The sequence below is a fragment of the Mercenaria mercenaria genome, chromosome 8 (genome assembly GCF_021730395.1).
Source record: "Mercenaria mercenaria strain notata chromosome 8, MADL_Memer_1, whole genome shotgun sequence".
In the NCBI taxonomy this organism is placed as follows: Eukaryota; Metazoa; Mollusca; class Bivalvia; order Venerida; family Veneridae; genus Mercenaria; species Mercenaria mercenaria.
In genome coordinates this window covers 11181240-11198059 of record NC_069368.1, presented here as the reverse complement: position 1 = coordinate 11198059, position 16820 = coordinate 11181240, and the positions used below count along the sequence as shown (strand labels likewise).

The following is a 16820-nucleotide window of genomic DNA, read 5'->3' as shown; positions in this document are numbered from 1 at the left end:
ATTTCAAAATCCCTTTGCTGGATGATGTTATTTATTTATCACAAAATTAACCTGTAAACCTTTCATCAAAGTGTGACCTTGACCTTACAAGTTAAGACCTAGGTTTTACCTGGGTCAATTATAACAGATGTGAGACAATTATAACAAGAGGACCATGATGGTCCTGAATCGCTCACCTCTTCCCACATGACCCAGTTTTGAGTATGACGTAGTTTTTTCTATTATTTGACACAGTGACCTAGTTTTTGAGCTCATGTGACCCACTTTCGAACTTGACCTAGATATTATCAAGATAAAAATTCTGAACAATTTTCATGAAGATCCATTGAAAAATATGGTCTCCAGAGAGGTCAAAAGATTTTAATAATTTTAGACCTACTGACCTAGTTTTTGACCGCAGTTGATCCAGTTTCAAACTTGACCTAGATATCATCAAGATGAACATTCAGACCAACTTTCATACAGATCCCATGAAAAGTATGGCCTCTAGAGAGGTCACAAGGTTTTTTTATTATTTGACCTACTGACCTAGTTTTTTAAGGCACGTGACCCAGTTTCAAACTTGACCTAGATATCATCAAGGTGAACATTCTGACCAATTTTTATGGAGATCCATTCACAAGTATGGTCTCTAGAGAGGTCACAAGGTTTTTCTATTTTTAGACCTAATGACCTAGTTTTTGACCGTACATGAACCTCTTTCGAACTTGACCTAGATATCATCAAGATGAACATTCAGACCAATTTTCATACAGATCCCATGAAAAATATGGCCTTTAGAGAGGTCACAAGGTTTTTCTATTATTTGACCTACTGACCTAGTTTTTGATGGCACGTGACCCACTTTCGAAGTTGACCTAGATATCAACAAGATGAACATTCAGACTAATTTTCATACAGATCCCATGAAAAATATGGCCTCTAGAGAGATCACAAGGTTTTTCTATTATTTGACCTTCTGACCTTGTTTTTGAAGGCACGTGACCCACTTTCGAACTTGACCTAGATATCATCAAGGTAAACATTCTGACCAATTTTCATGAAGATCTCATGAAATATATGGCCTCTAGAGAGGTCATAAGGTTTTTCTATTTTTAGACCTACTGACCTAGTTTTTGACCGCACATGACCCAGTTTTGAACTTGACCTAGATATCATCAAGATGAACATTCAGACCAACTTTCATACATATCCCATGAAAAATATGGCCTCTAGAGAGGTCACAAGGTTTTTCTATTATCTGACCTACTGACCTACTTTTTGATGGCACGTGACCCAGTTTCGAACTTGACCTAGATATTATCAAGGTGAACGTTCTGGCCAATTTTCTTGAAGATCTTGTGAAATATATGGCCTCTAGAGAGGTCACAAGGTTTTTCTATTTTTAGACCTACTGACCTAGTTTTTGATGGCACGTAACCCAGTTTCGAACTTGACCTAGATATCATCAAGGTGAACACTCTGACCAAGTTTCATGAAGATCTTGTGAAATATATGGCCTCTAGAGAGGTCACAAGGTTTTTCTATTTTTAGATCTACTGACCTAGTTTTTGATGGCACGTGACCCAGTTTCGAACTTGACCAAGATATCATCAAGATGAACATTCTGACCAACTTTCATAAAGATCCCATGAAAAATGTGACCTCTAGAGTGGTCACAAGCAAAAGTTTACGGACGGACGGACGCAGGCACGGACGGACAACGGACGACGGACACCGCGCGATCACAAAAGCTCACCTTGTCACTTTGTGACAGGTGAGCTAAAAATACTACGCTAAAGATATTTGTAGGGTTATTTCGAAATCCCTTGATGGAGGATAGAGTTACAGACAAGAACTAAACCTTAACCTTTGACCCCAGATTGTGACCCTGACCTTGACCTTGGTACTGTTGATCTAGCTATTTTTTTTTGTGCAATTTGTCATCTGACATGTTATGGTTAACAAATATGCCATGTTACTCTAAACGCCATGCCTGATGGGAGTTATTGAGCAGACATAAAATCTAGAACAGACATATGCTGCAGTTACTTAATGTTACTCGTAAGCTAGCATAAAAGAAGAGGGCCAAGATGGCCCTAGGTCGCTCATCTTACCATAACAGCGTAAAAATGTTTGACCTAGTGATTTCATGGAAACAAATATTTCGACCAATTTTTCTCTAAGATTGGACCAAAAATGTGGTCTCTTAAATGTATACAAGTATTTTCTTCCATTTGACCTAGTGACCTAGTTTTTGAGCCAAGATGACCTACATTCGAACTTAACCTAGATTTAATCAAGGCAATCATTCTGACCAAATTTCATGAACATCAATTGAAAAATACAGCCTCTATCACATACAAAACATTTTTCTTTGATTTGTCCTAGCCACCTAGTTTTTGACCCCAGATGAAACTTGACCTTAATTTCATTAAGGCTATCATTCTGACCAAATTTCATGAAAACCAATTGAAAAATACAGTCTCTATTGCATACACAATGTATTTCTTGGATTTGAACTAGTGACCTAGTTTCTGACCACAGATGACCCATATTCTAACTTGACCTAGAATTCATCAAGGCAATCATTCTGACTAAATTTTATGAATATCCAGTGTAAAATGCAGCCCCTATTGCGTACACAAGGTTGTTCTTTAATTTGACTGGGTGGCCTAGTTTTTGACCCTAGATGACCCATATTCAAATTCAACCTAGATTTCATCAAGACAAACATTCTGATCAAATTTCATGAAGATCCGGTATAAAATGCAGCCCCTACTGCATACACAAGGTTTTTCTTTGATTTGACCTAGTGACCTAGTTTTTAACCCCAGATGTCCCATATTCGAACTTGACCTAGATTTTATCAAGGCAATCATTCTGACCAAAATTTATAAAGATTATTTGAACAAGAGGGCCAAGATGGCCCTAGGTCGCTCACCTAAGAAACACTCCATAACAGTGTAAAACATGTTTGACCTAGTGATTTCATGGGAACAAATATTCTGACCAATTTTCATTAAGATTGGACCAAAAAATTGGTCTCTTGCGATAAAACAAGCATTTTCTTAGATATGACCTAGTTTTTGACCCTAGATGACCCATGTTCAAACTCGACCTAGATTTTATCAAGGCAATCATTCTGACCAAAATTCATGAAGATCAACTGAAAAATACAGCCTCTATCACATACAGAAGTTTTTTCTTTGATTTGACCAAGTGACCTAGTTTTTGACCTCAGATGACCCATATTCAAATTCGTCCTAGATTTCATTAAGGCAATCAACCTGACCAAATTTCATAAATATCAACTGCAAAAAACAGTCTCTATCGCATACACAAGATTTTTCTTTAATTTGACCTAGTGACCTAGTTTTTGACCTCAGATAACCCATATTCAAAACCGACCTAGTTTTCATCAAGGCAATCACTCTGACCAAATTTCATGAAGATCAATTGAAAAATACATCCTATATTGCATACACAATGTTTTTCTTCGATTTGACCTAGTGACCTAGTTTTTGACCCCAGATGACCCATTTTCGAAATCAGCCTAGATTTTATCAAGGTAATCATTCTGGCTAAATTTCATGAAGATCAGTTGAAAAATACAGCCTCTATTGCATACACAAGGTTTTTCTTTGATTTGACCTAGTGACCTAGTTTTTGACCCAAGATGACCCATTTTGGAACTTGGTCTAAATTTCATCAAGGCAATCATTCTGACCAAAATTCATGAAGATCAATTGAAAAATACAGCCTCTATCGCATACACAAGGTTTTTACGTGATATGACCTAGTGACCTAGTTTTTGACCCCAGATGACCCATTTTCGAACTCGGCCTAGATTTCATCAAGGTCATCATTCTGACTAAAATTCATGAAGATCAATTGAAAAATACAGCCTCTATCGCATACACAAGGTTTTTCTTTGATTTGACCTAGTGACCTAGTTTTTGACCCGAGATGACTCATTTTTGAACTCGGCCTAGATTTCATCAAGGCAATCATTCTGACCAAAATTCATGAAGATCAATTGAAAAATACAGCCTCTATCGCATACACAAGGTTTTTCTTTGATTTGACCTAGTGACCTAGTTTTTGACCCGAGATGACCCATTTTCGAACTCGGCCTACATTTCATCAAGGCAATCATTCTGACCAAAATTCATGAAGATCAATAGAAAAATACAGCCTCTATCGCATACACAAGGTTTTTCTTTGATTTGACCTAGTGACCTAGTTTTTGACCCGAGATGACCCATTTTCGAACTCGGCTTAGATTTCATCAAGGTTATCATTCTGACCAATATTCATGAAGATTAATTGAAAAATACCACCTCTATCGCATACACAAGGTTTTTCTTTGATTTGACCTAGTGACCTAGTTTTTGACCCGAGATGACCCATTTTCGAACTCGGCCTAGATTTCATCAAGGCAATCATTCTGACCAAAATTCATGAAGATCAATTGAAAAATACAGCCTCTATCGCATACACAAGGTTTTTCTTTGATTTGACCTAGTGACCTAGTTTTTGACCCGAGATGACCCATTTTCGAACTCGGCCTAGATTTCATCAAGGCAATCATTCTGACCAAAATTCATAAAGATCAATTGAAAAATACAGCCTCTATCGCATACACAAGGTTTTTCTTTGATTTGACCTAGTGACCTAGTTTTTGACCCGAGATGACCCATTTTCGAACTCGGCCTAGATTTCATCAAGGCAATCATTCTGACCAAAATTCATGAAGATCAATTGAAAAATACAGCCTCTATCGCATACACAAGGTTTTTCGTTGATTTGACCTAGTGACCTAGTTTTTGACCCGAGATGACCCATTTTCGAACTCGGCCTAGATTTCATCAAGGCAATCATTCTGACCAAAATTCATGAAGATCAATTGAAAAATACAGCCTCTATCGCATACACAAGGTTTTTCTTTGATTTGACCTAGTGACCTAGTTTTTGACCCGAGATGACCCATTTTCGAACTCGGCCTAGATTTCATCAAGGTTATCATTCTGACCAATATTCATGAAGAAGAATTGAAAAATACAGCCTCTATCGCATACACAAGGTTTTTCTTTGATTTGACCTAGTGACCTAGTTTTTGACCCGAGATGACCCATTTTCGAACTCGGCTTAGATTTTATCAAGGTTATCATTCTGACCAATATTCATGAAGATTAATTGAAAAATACCACCTCTATCGCATACACAAGGTTTTTCTTTGATTTGACCTAGTGACCTAGTTTTTGACCTGAGATGACCCATTTTCGAACTCGGCCTAGATTTCATCAAAGTTATCATTCTGACCAATATTCATGAAGATTAAATGAAAAATACAGTCTCTATCGCATACACAAGGTTTTTCTTTGATTTGACCTAGTGACCTAGTTTTTGACCCGAGATGACCCATTTTCGAACTCGGCCTAGATTTCATCAAGGTTATCATTCTGACCAATATTCATGAAGATTAATTGAAAAATACAGCCTCTATCGCATACACAAGCTAAATGTTGACAGACGACGGACGACAGACGACGGACGACGGACGCCGGACATCGAGCGATCAGAAAAACTCACCTGAGCATTGCTCAGGTGAGCTAAAAATACAGCCTCTATCGCATACACCAGGTTTTTCTTTGATTTGACATAGTGACTTAGTTTTTGACTTAGTGACCTAGTTTTTGACCCCAGCTGACCCATTTTCAAACTTGGCCTAGATTTCATCAAGGTAATCATTCTGACCAAATTTCATGAAGATCAGTTGAAAAATACAGCCTTTATCGCATACACAAGGTTTTTCTTTGATTTGATCTAGTGACCTAGTTTTTGACCCCAGATGACCCATTTTCGAATTTGACCTAGATTTCATCAAGGTAATCATTCTGACCAAACTTCATGAAGATCAGTTGAAAAATACAGCCTCTATCGCATACACAAGCTAAATGTTGACAGACGACAGACAGACGCCGGACATTGAGCGATCACAAAAACTCACCTGAGCATTGCTCAGGTGAGCTAAAAATGCAGCAAGCTACAAAATAAATGCCTTTACATCTGACAGTTAATTTCAGAAAATTGCCAATACTGTATGTCACATAATTTTAAAAATCTTATTACAATAGATGTTACTAACAAACCTTGTGAAATCTGGAGCCATATCTGCCGAGAACAACCAATTTGCCACCGAGGAACATTCGACAATCTGTGTCTTCAGAAGCTTGTCTGTCAGAACTACCATCATCTGATAAAAAAAAAATACCAGAGTAATTTTTAAGTGAAGCCACAGTTAACAACAAAAAACTTGGACAGTTTATTCTATGGATTGACTGGCCAAGAACTACTTTCATGCAAAAAATCAAATTTTCAGCGAATTACTAGAATGATACAATAGATTAACACCTGATAAAACTATTTATCATCCATTTCATAACTTTTGTTCACACAAAATTGTGTGGTTCTGACAAAAACAGAAACTTTTGGCCACATAGTTTTTGGATTTAAAACTTACAAGATTTTTTTAATTTGCAATACAACCATCAGTTCTCTCACCATGTGAAATAATGGACATCCTCTCCATTGAGAGCATAAAACCAAATAAAATGTACCTGTGGGTGGGTGCTCCACACTTCATACATTGTCTTCAAGAGACAGATCTGTCCTTCCTCTGACTCTGCCAACATCTTCAACACAAAATGAAACCTGAAAACAAACCGTAACAACAAAACTCAATAAATTTCAACCATAGGCTGCTTTCTTGTAAGTTTCATCATAGGCTCAGTATCTCAAACAAACTCATTTTTCACTAGATTTCTACTGATTTAATACCTAAAATATGCTATAAAACCAACCTTGTGGTAGAAATTTGAACTTCTTGTATTATTACATCCTGAAATTTGCATAAAATTTAAAGCAAAATTACACAAATTACTTTTGTTTAAAAGTTACTTGGAACAGGCACCAGACATCAGGATGTTTTCCAAAATAATTCGCTACATGCTTTCTAGGTCTTCGACACCACAGGCATAAAAATTATATTTGAATACTTATTAATAAATAAATTTCCCAATAAAATACATGGTCCATAAATGTGTTAAATTCGGAATCCCAAAGCTGGAGATTTGCTGATGAACGTTTTAAATCAACAGAAATTAAGCGAGGTTTTAGAAACAAATACAAAATTTTGAGCAAACTATACTATTAGAGTTAATGTCACTAACTTAGCAAGCAAAATATTCTTAAAGATCAGAGATTTGTACAAAAAATAAATTGTCTATGGAATATTCGCTTTGAGACATGTAAAACACTACCACATTCACTACAATATAAGTGGATATTATCGCAAGTCAAAAAGTTTGCAAATTTCCGGTTCCTGTTGTTATACGAACGGAAATATTCACGTATCACCGAAAACTAAAAAGCAAAAGTCAGGTTTGTTTATCTTTTCTTGGCTATAATTATGTGTCTTGGTGAATGTGGAAATTTACGCTGGCTGATATTTTCAGGAATTTCTTAAATTCATGAAATTTGCGAACATATCCTTGTCACAAACTTTTTAACTTGCACAGTATCTCAATACCAATCTGTAAACAGTCGTAAAAACACTTCAGGGACTGCGTTTTAGGCGAAGTTGAGCGAAAACTTCGCTTTAAAATATTTCACTTCGCCCTTCCCGCCCAGAAAAGCGAAGTTCAAGTCGCCCTAAAATTGGATGAAAGGAAAACATAATCGGCAATAAAGTGCGCCGATATTATACATCTCGGTTATGTAAAGTCTGTAAACACAATACGCAATACACAGGATGTCACCGGGAGGCACGCGCGGCGAAACGTGTCCATGACAACAAAAGATGATCACTTGATTTCAGATTGACGCCGCATGATAAGCTGCTAATTGTTTGCATTTAATGTGATTGCAGTAAACGATAATTAAAGAATGAAAGAGTAATAATTAAAGCTGACCGACATCGGAGATCAGAGAGCCCCAAAACTTCGTAAAACGGCGATAATTAACTTCCGAATTACAAACCTTATTACGTGTCAGTCGCCGCGTGGAGTGATTGACATCTGTCAGTAGCTAATTAACATACGACGCTCCGCCTACTGTCATACTTAGTTTGTGGCAGTGAACAATTGAAATTCATCGAGATTTTGACAATGCAGAACTTCGAACTCGAGATGCATTTCGCGGATCGAGCCGATGCACTGGACACTTTTTTTGTGCGGGTCAACTACGTGTTTTTCTTGATTTTCGCGGGTCAAAACACGGAACCTCGGGTCAACCGAACGCCCTCAGTACTTGTCTTATCCAGTTATTCTTGTTTTCAGATAAAAATCGTTTCGAAATTTTTATTGCCATCACAGTGTAGACTACCCGTTACTCCCGACGTTTATTTTTCAATTGGGATCTGCTTACTATTCATTTTAATCTGCATTTCTCTTTCATTAAAAACATATATAAGTTAAATATATGGCCCTTGACAAACTATTAAATTTGTTGTTTGATAAAAATAGCAGACAACTCTTTTAGTTAATTCTGAAATGTGTTAAAGGGAGGTAATACATTTAACCAATTTTTAGATTTTTTATGTCAAAATATGTAGTTTTAAAAAATATTGCCCCTGATTTTTAAGTATTTTATCTACTGATCAATACAATTTTAAACTCTGTAGTTTGTCAAATTGAAGGAACATAAAAAAAATTTAAACTCAGAATGCTCACATACCTGAAAAAGCTGCTCTAGGAAGGGAAAAATTTAATCCAAGAAATATTAAGTACTGATTATATGAGGAAAGATTTGTTGTGTCAAGTTGTTAAATATTTTGCAGTAAAACAGTACAAATATGTACTGTATTGTTGAAACATTGCACCATTTTTATTTAAGTCATAGCAAGATAATACTACAAATGGAACTGAATAAACATTATTATTGTTATTTAATGCATATAAGCAATGTCCTGTCTCACGTTTGGCGAACTTCTCCCAAAATTTCAAAACTTCTCCCTGTTTCCCAAGGAGGGAGAAGTCACTTCTCCCTAAATTTCCAGGCTAAGGTAGTCCCTGCACTTACTTTGCAATGGCTGCGAATGAATGTGAAAATGATTTTGATCCCAGATGTAACAGTGTAGAAACAAACACATCTATTCTGACAGGGTGGTGAGAAGGCTCATCTGTAAAGCAAAGGATATGTAGGAAATCATTTGCAATATCAAGCAACTTTATCTAAATTTTCTAAGTTTTCGAAAATATAATTATACAATTTATAAATGATATTTTTAAATGTTAATGGATTTTTAAACTGGTTTCAAAATTCAGACTTCTTAATCTCTATGCTGATCAACGTAAAAAAATGCAAACCAAGGATTTAAAACATAAACAAGAGCTGTCTATAAGACAGCACGCTCGACTCTGAATTGCTTTGCCAGTAAAAACTTTATAAAACTTTTATCCAAAAAATTCTAAGTTAAAAAGGGGCATGATGATAGTAATAACTATTTTAAGCTTCAAGTCAAAAGCTTTGATAGTAACAGAGATATTTGACTTTATCAAAAAACTTTAACCAAAAAATTCTAAGTTAAAAAGGGGCATAACTCTGTCAAAAACTTTAATCAACGGCGACGCCAACTCCAATGCTGACGCCGGGGCGAGTGCAATAGGTCTATTTTTTCTTCGAAAAGTCGAGCTAATAATAAAAGAAACAGCAAGACAGATGCCCAACTTAAATTATTAGCAGATCAAGGTTTCAAAATGGATCTTACATTTAGTCAGTTTTCACTCTGTAAAAATAAGCTATTAAATCTTTAGCAATTGTAATTAGTGTACCTGTGTCATCAGCCAGTGGATTGGGTAATTCTTTGAGTAAAACCAGAGTTTCTTCTGGAGTACATTTTGACTTGATAGCATCTATCAACTGGTGGGCAACCATAGTTCCTGGTAAAGTTCCTGTAATATTCAGAACTTTTGTTCTCATTGCATATCAAAACATTCAATAGCTTTATGTGAAAATACTTTGAAATCATTCTTACTAGTGGGAGACTATTCATCATTGTGTCAACCAGTGCCAAAACACAATAACAAATACACTTCACATTTCATCTCTGAAAATGTAATCCAAATTCGTGTCCAAATTAAATTTTTACACTGAAACCATGAAATTCTATGCCAACAAAATTGAAAGATTCACAGAATTGGATTTCCTTTCTTTTAAATACCTTCCTTTTCTACCTTGATTTTTAAGTAACATAATGTCTCTTTTCCAGTATTGTTTTTACAACAAATGTTAACACTCTGAAACACTTGTGATTTTTGTAAGTAAAGGTACAAGAAAACATCAAAAACCATCACAAGACATACCTGCCCCCTCCTCTTCAAATTTGAACCTAGCCTGAGGTTTGGCTGGTACGAGTTCACTGAAAGCCTCTGGTACTGTGTCCTTTATCCTCTGATGATACGATAATCTGTAACACATAATTCAAATTGGTCATTTTTTTTTCTAAATATAAAATAAACAAATCTATGAGATCCTAAGGATGAAAAATAACTAACAGGTACAGTATGTCCATGACAGGTAACAAAATATACAACACTAGTCAAGACTCGGTTTCGCTTAGTTTGTTTATGTGCAATAAACAACAAGAGGGCCGCCAAGCGGGGCAATATACCCCCGAAGGGTTACATCCAAGGATGGGAGCAAAATTTAAAGAACTTGACTGTTGAAGCCCAAAGGACAGGAACAACAAAAAGAAGAAATTCCAAAAAAAAAGTCCACAAAAAAATTCTTACCAGGTAAAGTTATGTCAAAATACACCTAAAAATTACAACATGGATGGTACAACGTGGATGGTTCAAGAGTTACAGAGCGGACACGAAACACACTCATATGACCTTTAATCCCTAAGTGTGACCTTGACCTTTGAAGCTAGTTATCTGAAACAAGCGCTCTGCACGTCGTCTCCATGTGGTGAACATTTGTGTCAAGTTTCTTTGAAATCCTTCAAGGGGTTCAAGAGTTACAGAGCGGATACGAAACACACTCATATGACCTTTAACCCCTAAGTGTGACCTTGACCTTGAAGCTAGTCATCCGAAACAAATGCTCTGCACATCATCTCCATGTGGTGAACATTTGTGTCAAGTTTCTTTGAAATCCTTCAAGGGGTTCAAGAGTTACAGAGCGGACACGAAATTGCTAACGGACGGACGGACTCCCATACGATTCATGTATTAGGTGGTCATTCCATTGTTTGAAAACAATAGAATGACCACTTAAGGAACAAAAGAATTAAGTGGTTACGGAATGAATACAAAGGATTTCTATTGTCCTAGGCCACACCTCCTACCACCTAAGGTACCAATCGTATGAGCGGACTGACACCGGCGTCATAACATAATACGTCCCTTCGGGCGTATAAAAATGCAAGCAACTCAGGACTAGGTTGTGTCGAGTGTGCTCATGACAGGTAACAGGATACGCCAACCGTCATCTCACATAGCACCTCACATAGTATAATTATACAGACACATGTTCCCAAAGGATCAGAAACAATAACAATAAGTTCAAGTATGGGACAACTTAGTTCCTAAGGTTATTCCAACTTATAATACACTCTTTAACAAGCATAGAATCCATCAAATCCAAATTATACAGAATAAACATCATCCAGTTTTCTTCTGTTGACTGTTCAAACTGTTTACATTGTATATCTTGTGTGTTTTTAGTATTTGGTCATCAGTTACTAGTATATCGTTCTGTCTACAATAGTTCACCTCTTCAGTTCTGTACACATGGTTTTGAACTATAAAGATATGCCAAGATTGATCCCTGACACAGCAATATGTTCCAAATGACATTTCAACTGAAAACATTACATTTAAAGTGCTTCAATCTTCCACCTCTGTTTCAAGTGAGAAAGTTGTCACTGGCGAAGTTATATAATGTTGAAATACTAGTTAAATGCAAGTATGAAATCATTAGCTTTAAATCATAACATACTCATGAAAAAAAAACAACAACAACATGTTCCATCCATTCCAAAAAAACTTACAACATTTAATTTAAAGATGTGCAATAAATTAAAACTTTTTTATTAAAACTATACCTAAGGCATTTGTGAAGAACCTCTGTGACAAATTTAGGTTTAGGAAGGAGAGGGTTGACCTGTGTACAAGCTATCCAGTCGTCCCAGCTCCATCGGAACTGGAAGTTACTCAGATGATATGCAAACCAGTTGGAAAATCTGAAATAACAGTAATGACGTATGAAAATATTTTAATTATCTTTTTATTTTATATGGCTGCTCTAAGCTCTAGCTTACAATTCTGTGCTGAGTATTTCTTTTATTTTTCAGATGTATTTGCAAGTGGATGTTATTACTTTGCTTACCTGTACTTCAGTAACAGTTCAGAAATATTTGAATCCTGCAACTTTTGCTTGACTTGAGAGGGGTATTCTGACATATTGTATTTTGGTAATAAGACATTTTAAACACTAACACAAACTTATTTCCTCTTAACATTCTGGAAATATTTCTGCATATTATTGAAAGTAACTTTTCTACTGAAACATGATGTCATCTTTTATTTGCCTTTTTTGCAAACTGCATATAATTCTTCCTAGAAATGGTCTGGTAACTTTATAAATAATATTTCATACTTATTTTGTACATACCTTTCAATACATGGTGTTTTCATTGTATCTAGCCTTTCATACAGCATTTCTGTTGCCTGTGCCAACTAGTTCAATGTTAAGGAAAATCTAAGGACACATTAGTATATTGAAATTCAGTGACATCTTTCAAGTTACACCAACAACAAAGAATTTCTCATCAATGTTAGTATTACTGATCATTTGGATGCTGTGCTTCAAGCCTCCAGCCCATAAATCTAAATATAACTTGGGTTTAGCAACGTTTTTCAACCATATTTCAGATATGTAACAGCAAGAAGTTAACATAACCAGTTTTCCTGGGTTCTGTACCAGTACCAAACTTGCTTCTGCAAGTAACTGCCAACTTCTCCATACGAATCAGTGATGGAGGAGGAATGATTTGAGACACATCTTTTATAAAATTGTCACGGAAAACATATGCCTCGCCAGAGAATCAAATTTATGACCCAACAATCTGTAAATTGGCGTTCTCCCTATTTAGCTAAGTGGGTGGGCTTCTGAATATAATTGAAACACAATCAAGAGCCTTAAAATCAAACTATATTCCCACCCACCCCCATCAGAACAATTTTGTCCTGTAAATATATTACAAACATGTTCCTTTCTTAGACAGCAACACTATGGTTCATAGGAAAACAAGCATTAGAACTCAAAATCTACAATATAACTGTTGTATCATATCAATATTGTCCTTCTTAGAGCTTGTCTCTGCACCACTGAAGTATATTTACATTGCGACTATCAAGTATCTAAAGGAAGGATACAACTTGAGGCATGGAGCCCGGCTGCAGCTTACAAAGTTCTATCAGTGTTGACCCATAGAATATTTCCAGGTATGGTGGAGTCGGTAATCTGAACAACTGTCCAAAAATTACCTGAAATTGATCAAAACATTACTGGTAAAGTGAAACTTACCAAAACATTTAGATCAACTGGTAAAAGAATAAGCAGGGATGTTGACAGACCTAAACTGAAAATCCTAAAAATGAGCCAGCTTCCGGGTGGGAGGAATGGGGCAAAGGTCCAAAGCTGGGTTAAGAATAAGAGGCTTCCTTATGATTGTAAACTATCTAGACTTCTGAATATGCTTCAAAATTTTTTGGACTGTTTACAATATTGTATATATGCTGCTTTCTCCTTGATTTGAGCCTCTTAAATCTTTTAGGGTTGTGCATATTTTTGTAAACCTGTTCAGTTAAATAATTTTTGTTTGTTGTTACAAAAATATTTGCATTTAACAATGGACACTAAGAATTACAAAGTTATCATCTTTTATATGTACTTTTTTGCACGAGACTGAAGGAGGTCAAACTCCACATCATTTAAAAACTTTCTCATCGATTCGAGCCCTTTGTTTTGTAGGTCAATAAGTGTTAAAGTTTGCGCAGTCTATTTCCATGAAGCAAATTTCTATCAAGACTGAATTCTTGTTCACTTGTTACAACAGTAGAATTATGCTCAGGATGCTTTTAATTTGAAATTTGGGCTCACAATATTACCCACTGTGTAATTTCCTTTTGAAATGCAAAATATTAAAACAGGTATTTACTCAATTTTTCATTGGTTTCATGACATATTTTCCAAGGCATTTTAAAATGTAAATGACACAAGTTTCTGATGGAAGAACATGCTACATGAGCATGAATTTTACTAAAACACAAGGGCTCGAATCAATGAGAAAGCTCGAATCGACGAGAAACAGGCATAAAAGGCTTTAATAGTATACAATTTTTTTTTACGATAGTAATAGTCTTGCCCCATTAATATGACACTGAAAAATGTTGAAAATGGAATTAACAAATATACACCAAGCAAATAAAGAGTATATTAAATTCCATACTTTCTTATTCAATTATTTCCTGAAGATCTTACCTCTACAATCATGTAGTTCAGAGGGATTTTGTTCTTTGTCGTATAGCTCAACAATGCAGCGGCACTGTAATAAACAGGAAACAGTATCTTTTACAACACCATTTTACAGAATTCAAAAACTGTGTTTTTTTCTAAGTGGATAAAATGGATATAGATCATATATAATTAGATTTTATGAAAGATAAATATCCACTTTAAATACTTTTTTCAAAACACATTACTTATAACCATCTAGAATGAAATAAAAACAAGTTACAGACTTATCTGCATATTCAAAAAAAAAAAAAAAGTGCAAAATGATTGTGTGGTTCTGAAGGCCTGCATCAATTTTCTGTGACAACACTGTTCCCATTAATCACAATTTCTTAAATACATTTACTTTTCATTTTTAGCACCTTTTTCTTCAAAACAACAAAATAACTCTCCTGTTATTCTGAGATGACTAAACAGACAATATATAAACTTGGCTTTAAACTACTAAATTTTTATGTTTTGATATCACCTACATGTAATTTCATATCAAAGACAGAAGTACTACTGTTACATACTGTAAAAACAGAAATTTTCGCGAGGGCTTAATTTTCGCTATATTCGCGAGGTCCTACATCTCACGAAATTCACCCTCGCGTAAATATTTACCATTAGTATAATCATAATTAATGTAGGATACCATTTTTACGATTTCGCGAATATTAAACTATGCGAACAAACTCAAAATTTCAAATTCGCGAAATTTTGACCCAGCAAAAATATGTGCTTTTACAGTAGCTCCGCAATATTTCAACAGTGTAGACAACCTATAAACAAAGTGGCACCTAATGGAAGATTTGGTATTTCTATGTCCTGGTTTAAAACATCATCTCAGAACTTTTGATGAATAAATGCTATTACTTTAGAATAATAATGAAACCGCACAAAAACATTTTGCGGACTCTGAATGTCAAACAGGAAACAAGGGTTACCACTCTTTCCGCTCCAGGTAAAAAGTGTGTATAACATTTGCTAGGCTTTCTTCTATCAAAAACCTTTCTATAGCGTGACTTCCTGGTATTGCTGGGCCCTGCAAAACACCACAGACAACTCCACATAAGTAAAGTACAGCAACATCTAGCTTCAAGTTCATACCTTTCTTATTCTATACCATCTGGCTTGCTGCAAATTTTCAAAGCTACAGGGAGATATTTTAGTTAAGGCAGTATTTGCAATACAGATTCTTGTTAATTTTATGTTTATATAAATTATGTAGTCACTGTTGATGTTTTCAAATATGAAATTCGGGTCTAGTACACCTTTAATATCTAAACACATTTTGAATTCAAGAGTGCCATTATTTGCGATTATCGGTAACAGCAAAAATAAAACCATTGAAACATTACCAGTCCTACAGTCATATTAACACATTACTATTTTTATATATTTCTGTAGAATATTTCAGTAGAAAAAAGATTCACTTTTGCCTACTTTTGGAAATCAATGGCTAACTTTGTGCCGAAGCTGTAAATACTTCAAAGAACAAAGATAATTGGGACCGGACAAAGAGCTTTCATAAAAAAAAATATCATGCTACAGCAAGCCTTCCGAAACAGAATAAGAATGGTACTAACATCAAATAATTTCGTACCAGTCTTTTCTGTCAAGATTGTGTGTCCTGATAAAATATCTCATCTCTTCTTCAATCAAAAATCGCTCAATAGAATGGCTTCCTGGAATCGCTGGACCCTGTCACAATATTGCAGTTGTCATATTTTGTATACAGAGCTTAGAAATATTGTAACAAGAGCTGTCAGAGGACAGCAACGCTCGACTATTCAATAGCCTTGTCAATTGAATGAATACAAAAGTCGAAAAAGGGGCATAATTTAGTAAAAAAGCAAAACAGGGTTATGGAACCTGCATAGTGCTTATCAGCTCATGACAGTGGGCATGTGTGTGAAGTTTCAATCCATTCCCATTAGTGGGTACCGAGATACCAGCTTACATATAAGAATTTAACAAACAAGAGCTGTCCGTAAGACAGCCAAGCTCGACTATTCGAAATATTGACCCAGAAGCAGGAAAATATTACCCAAAAAAGTTAAATATCAAAAGAGTTTTAAGTTCAAAAGGGGGAATAATTTGACCAAAATGCATATCAGTTATGGGACTTGCTGCTATCAACTAGATTTATAACCCTGAAGGCACATGAGAAGTTTCAATTCAATATCTGCATTAGTTTTGGAGATAGAAACTTGCATGTAAAACTTTAACCAGAATTTTCAAAGTCCAAAAGGGGGCATAATTTGCCCAAA

General features: G+C 35.5%; 1 protein-coding gene across 2 annotated transcripts in view; it reads right to left on the bottom strand.

Moving 5' to 3' along the window:
• LOC123523055 (nuclear cap-binding protein subunit 1-like) overlaps positions 1-16820 on the bottom strand; it is a 44666-nt gene that overhangs the window by 12574 nt on the left and 15272 nt on the right. The window contains exons 10-19 of one of the 2 annotated variants that reach the window (XM_053549376.1): positions 16154-16251; positions 14533-14596; positions 13425-13535; positions 12661-12725; positions 12092-12229; positions 10347-10450; positions 9816-9935; positions 9064-9163; positions 6603-6696; positions 6135-6238 (exon numbers count right to left, since the gene is read on the bottom strand). In XM_053549376.1, coding sequence (XP_053405351.1) covers positions 6135-6238; positions 6603-6696; positions 9064-9163; positions 9816-9935; positions 10347-10450; positions 12092-12229; positions 12661-12725; positions 13425-13535; positions 14533-14596; positions 16154-16251 — 998 coding nt within the window. Of the gene's footprint in view, positions 1-6134; positions 6239-6602; positions 6697-9063; positions 9164-9815; positions 9936-10346; positions 10451-12091; positions 12230-12660; positions 12726-13424; positions 13536-14532; positions 14597-15494; positions 15593-16153; positions 16252-16820 lie in introns of both variants that reach the window. The other variant, XM_053549374.1, reaches the window with a different exon arrangement.